The following is a 5,230-nucleotide window of genomic DNA, read 5'->3' as shown; positions in this document are numbered from 1 at the left end:
TACCTTTGTCTCAACCTTTCCCATTGTAATTTTGTTAAAGTTAGTGTAACGTTGTTATAACTATGTATTTTTCAGTTTTGAGGCACATGGTGTTCTATGGTTTCCTTTGCTTTCTAGTACAAGTGGTGTTTTTCAAGCAGTTAATAAGAGCCTCAGTTTTTTTCATTTGCTTATTTTCCTATTACCCACTGCTAATTTTATTCCAAAGGCTTCTTAAAAACTGAGAGTACTTTTTCCGTATGTTCCTACATACCAGATAATCTATCAGTCAATTTTTTTTTTTTAACCTAGAATCTTCCTTCTGTTCTCCAGTACACTCCGGCTACTTTCTTAGACCTGGTATACGACAATCATCCTGGGACTTCCTTTGCCACTCTCCGGTCTTGGATCCCATTCCTGGATCCTATGTCTTATTTTTTCTGTCTTCACCTCATTTTGTCCAAGCACATTCTATAACTTCCCATTCTGGGTAAATTTGTGGAGTCCTTCCATGTCTGAAAAATGTCTTTATTCTTCTCGCAAACATGATAGGTCGTTTGGCTAGGTACAGAATTCTAGGTTAGAAGTTATTTTCAGTCAATCTCAAAGGTGGTATAACACCATTTTTTAGATCCCAGTGTTGCTGAAATATCTGATGCCACTCTGATTCCCTCTCTTATAGTCATTTATTCTACCTCACCCCATCTTTGGAAGCTTTAGAGACTTCTTTATTCCTAGTATTTTGCATTTTCATGATAATGTGAACTTTTTCTCACTGGATTTTAAAAATTTTTAATTTTCTTGACACTTAGTGGATATTTCATATTCATACATTTGTGCTTAAATTTTCTTTTCTTTATTGTTCCTGTTTTCTCTCTCCTGTTTCGTCTTTTGTCGTTTCACTCTACTTTCTATAAGATTTATCTTCCAACTCTTCCTCTATTGTTCCTTTTTCAAGTTTCAGTTGCCATATTTTTAACTTTCGAGAGCTCATCCTCGTTCTGAGAATTCTTTTTTTTTGTAGCACCTGTTGTTTCATCAATAATATATTTTCCCTCCTCTTTGAGGATGCTCATTAGTTTTTTGTTTTCTTCTTCCATTACCTGTTTCTTCTTTGCCTTTTGTTTCGATGTCTGTCACTTAGTTTGTTCTTCCTAACGCGTAGGGATCCTTGAGTCTCCCTCAATAGCAGTGAGGCATCGTAAAGCTACTCGGAGGGTCTGCTGAGAGAGAGCGAATGCAGAGGTGCTGGTTTATTGACTTCAGTTTCACTGTAGGGATATCAGACTGTGATCTGCCCTTCTCACGGGGAGACTCCCGCATGTCATAGGTAAGGCCTGTTCAGTTTGTCCAAAGAAGAACCTTCCATTCTCAGGCCTGGGTGCCAGTGTTTTGAGTTGGGATGGAGAAGGAGGGAGCTTTGGTTCCGGAGTTCAGACAGCCTCGCCCTCCTCCCCATCCTGAGCTGTGCCACTATTCCCATGCGTCTGTGGCCTCTCCAGTTAGGTATCACAGAGGACTAAACCTGCAGTCTCTTCGAAGGGAGAGGGAAGACAGTCTGGCTGTAGAGGAGACTAGTGGTGGTCTGGTTGTTCCAGCCATTGAGTTCATCCTCCCAACCTCTGTCTTCCAAAGGTTGTAACTTCTTCCACCTGAAGATGTCCGTTACTCTCTTCTATTGGCTTCCCAGCCTTGTCTTGAAATCGTTCTCTGCGAATATCTCCTCCCAGGATTTATTGGTAGCTTCTTAACTTTTTTATCCCTTTAGCGTCATTTTAAGAGAGTCTAGAAAAGGCAGCAAGGCAGATCAGTCAGTTGGTCAGCCAGCCATTTTAAATGGGAAGCCCCTTCATGGTTTTTACAAATTAAATTCAAATCCTTTCACTCCCTGGTATGCCCTCGTTAGGTCCTCTCACATTCTTCTGGTCATTTTCTTACACCTCACCTTAACTTTTCAGACCCTTTGACCACACCTGCCAGGCCCTGAAGGCATCTGAGTCTTCCACCCTGTGTTCCATCCCAGGCTCCAGTTCTATCGCCCATGTTCCTGGGCTGCCAGGCATAACAGAGTGGAGATGCTGTGTACATGTAACAGCTTCTTCTCTGCCTTCAAGCCCCACAGGAGCCAGCTGCAGGAACAATGGAAACGGAGTATGCTTACCTGAAGGACTCTTCCAAAAGAAATCCCACCCCAGCACTCGAAAATCCAAGGAGTATTTTTTAAGAACTTAGCAAAATTAAGATTTCTTCCCCCGTACTCTCTTGGGAAGATAATTTTTTCCTCTCTTGTCTAAATTTAGTCTTTATACTGCTCAGAGCAGTGTATTGCAATCTGCATGATGTAACTAACTGTAAGACTTCACAGATGGCACAAAATCACAGGCCTCCACCAACTTTTATTTTCATTTTCTAAGAATTAACAACAAACGTAGTGCACTTTTCAGCTGTCTCAGTGCAGTAAACAAACACTCCCATTCCCATTTCCAAATCTGCTATTTTTAATAGTTAACTATTACCTTAGTATTTGAGAAATATTTTTTAACTACCTTTTTTTTTTTTTTTTTTTTTTTTTTTTTAAAATTTTTTTTTTGCTTATAAACTAATTGTTTACCCCTTGGAAAAAATAGATTTGTGGGAACAGTTGAAAAGTGGACTTTTTAGGGAAAGCCATTGCTAATAATAACAGATTTCAAAATATGCAGTTCCATCACACTCCTCCATCTAAGCAAAAAACATTTACTTATTTTCTCAGGAATTTGGATCTTAGCTTGTTGGCCATATGTTATTTGTACAACACCTACGGAAAAAAGAAAGTATTGTTGGGTAATGGATATTTACATAGACTACCACTTCCTTTCCAAACTCTTTTGCATATAAAGCATTACATTTATGTTTCTAATGATGGCTGCTGAGGAAGTATCACCTTCCCAACTCATGCAAATTACCATTTTTCTTGCTAAGAGAAGCCTAGACCAAAGACATGCCACAGCTTTCCACTGGAAAATATTTTAAGTATTTTCTTCGGAAATAGCGTACCTAAAAAGCGAATTCTGTGTATACTAAGCTGTCTACTATGTAATCTTTAGGGAATAAGTAAGTCCCCCGTTCCTTCAGAAGAGCTCTGAATTAGTGATGGTGAGGGTAAGCACGGAGAAGCCTCCATCAAAATCCTTATTGGGAAGGGTCCAAAGAGGCAGCCAAAGGGGAGTGATTTTTGCTGTAGCTACTCACAGCATCTCTCATCCATTGCAAAGGAAAAACCACTCCTCTTTTCCTTGTCTATGCTCAAACTACACTCACAGCACTTCACAGGACTCCAGCTGGGCATTGAGGGTGAGAAGGTTTCCAACACCACCAAGCAATTTCCTATTCTCAGAGGATACCAAGTAGATGTCCTACACATTTAACTTAATTCTGACACGCTCCACCTGGAGATGAGTTCAGTCCCACAAGACTGTCCCCGCCCACACATACTTTACCTACCAATTGCCAAATCCAAGTTAACTGTTTTTGACTGATAAGCTATAAATCAGAGGTTCCCCCAACCTCCGCCTCCAGTGTGGTTAGTGTACTATAACGGCTCACAGAACTCAGGAAAACATGTTACTTGCTAGATTACTACTTTATTATACAAAGACATAACTCAGGAGCAGCCAGATGGAAGAGATACAGAAGGTTAAGGTATGTGGGAAGGGGCTGGGACTTCCTTCCAGACCCTCCTCCGGGAATGCCACACCTCCACGAGTTCACCAGCCCTGAAGCTCTCTGAACCCCATCTTTGGGCTTCTTACAGAGGCTTCATTACATGGGCATGATTGATTAATCACTGGCCTTTGGCGACTAGTTCATTCTCCCTGGAGGTGGAACTGAAAATTCCAATCCTCTAATCACAGGCTTGTTCCCCTGGCAACCAGCCCCTATCCTGAGGGGCTTTCCAAAAGTTACTTCATTAACATAAGCTCAGTTCCCTTGAAAGGGGCTTGTTATGAATAACAAAAGAAACTTTTCACCTTCTTAGCTCTGGAGCTATTTCAGGAATTGGGAACAAAACTAAGTATAATAGCAAAAGGTGCCCCTTCGGCTCTTGTAGGAAATTACATGGGTTTTAGGAGCTATGTACCAAGAGCAGTGAAGACCAAATATATGTATTTCCTATTATAAGTGACAATATCACATCACCAAAGTTTTCTTTCACATCTGAGAGGATGGAAAAAGCATTTCACTTTTCCCTTAGTCAATTCTTCCTAACCCCTGCACCCCCAATATTTACTCTGTCCTGAAGGGCCATTAAAGCTGGTGCATAAGAAGAGGGTCAGGATGAAGGAAACATTAAATCATTAAGTTACACGATTTTTAGGAGCCATTTACCCTCTTCAGTGCTGCGTAAGCGGGGTTTACCCTGGGTAAGCAACCTGACAACTATGACAGGAACCAGAATTAACTCACGGTCTTCTTACCTCACATTTTCCCTGCAATCTCTTGCTTTCCCTTCTTCCAAAACTACCATCATTGTGCTGAAACACCGGACTCGTTATTAGTGCAGTGAGTTTAAGTTCTAGATCTCAGCAGGATGTGGTACAGCATCAGTTTATTTCCATGTGATCTCTTGAGTGCTGGGCATATTTTATTAACCGTTTTAAGTTTTTATTAAAAATATCCTTTTAATTTTAGCCTGCAGCTGCTTTTCGCTCATTAAAATGTGTTGTACCTCTGTTAATGAGATTGATGATGGTTGGTTGTTTTTTTTTTCTCCTTTCCAGTTATGAAAAACCTCCTCCTGGGCTTATCAAGGTCAGTGTGAAGTTTCTGCTTTGGGCTCTTCTCTTAGACATATCAGACTCAGAGCTCAGACTCAGTAACTTGTTATGAAAACGGTTGCAGAAGGCTTTGCCCCTCTTGTTCCGATACCCCTGTTTCTTCCCTGCAGATGCCGATCAGACACTCGGGCTTAGTCACCAGCCTGTGCCTTTGTAGAAATATAATCAGCTGTGTGTCTGTTCCTTAAGAAACGCCGCAGGCCCACGTCTGCTCCTCAGGACCCCTCCCCTTCTCTCTCACTTCTGACAGCATCTTCTCAAAGCTCTGCTGTCCCGTGCTGACTCTCTGACTCCCCTGGTGCTGGTTCCTTGAATGTCATCGGCTTAGGGAACAGTAGACTCTGAAGCTCATCTCCGTCCAGCCTTCCGTCCAGCCTTCCGTCCAGCCTCCCGGGGTGCAGGAGCTCCTCCTCCAGCCCCCCGGCCACTGTTTG

The 5,230-nt window shown here is 41.8% G+C and overlaps 1 protein-coding gene across 2 annotated transcripts in view; it reads left to right on the top strand.

The window, feature by feature from the left end:
* Window positions 1–4,692: 4,692 nt before the first annotated feature.
* Window positions 4,693–5,230, top strand: part of RP9 (RP9, pre-mRNA splicing factor) — a 7,527-nt gene continuing 6,989 nt past the window's right edge. For both annotated transcript variants that reach the window (XM_025046915.1, XM_025046914.1), the window contains exon 1: window positions 4,693–4,770. In XM_025046915.1, coding sequence (XP_024902683.1) covers window positions 4,696–4,770 — 75 coding nt within the window. In that variant the 5' untranslated portion in view covers window positions 4,693–4,695. The remainder of the gene's footprint in view (window positions 4,771–5,230) is intronic.

This window comes from Pteropus alecto, unplaced genomic scaffold, assembly GCF_000325575.1.
Source record: "Pteropus alecto unplaced genomic scaffold, ASM32557v1 scaffold21, whole genome shotgun sequence".
NCBI lineage: Eukaryota > Metazoa > Chordata > Mammalia > Chiroptera > Pteropodidae > Pteropus > Pteropus alecto.
The sequence above is the reverse complement of the archived record's forward strand: the minus strand, read 5'-3'. Positions and strand labels throughout refer to the sequence as shown.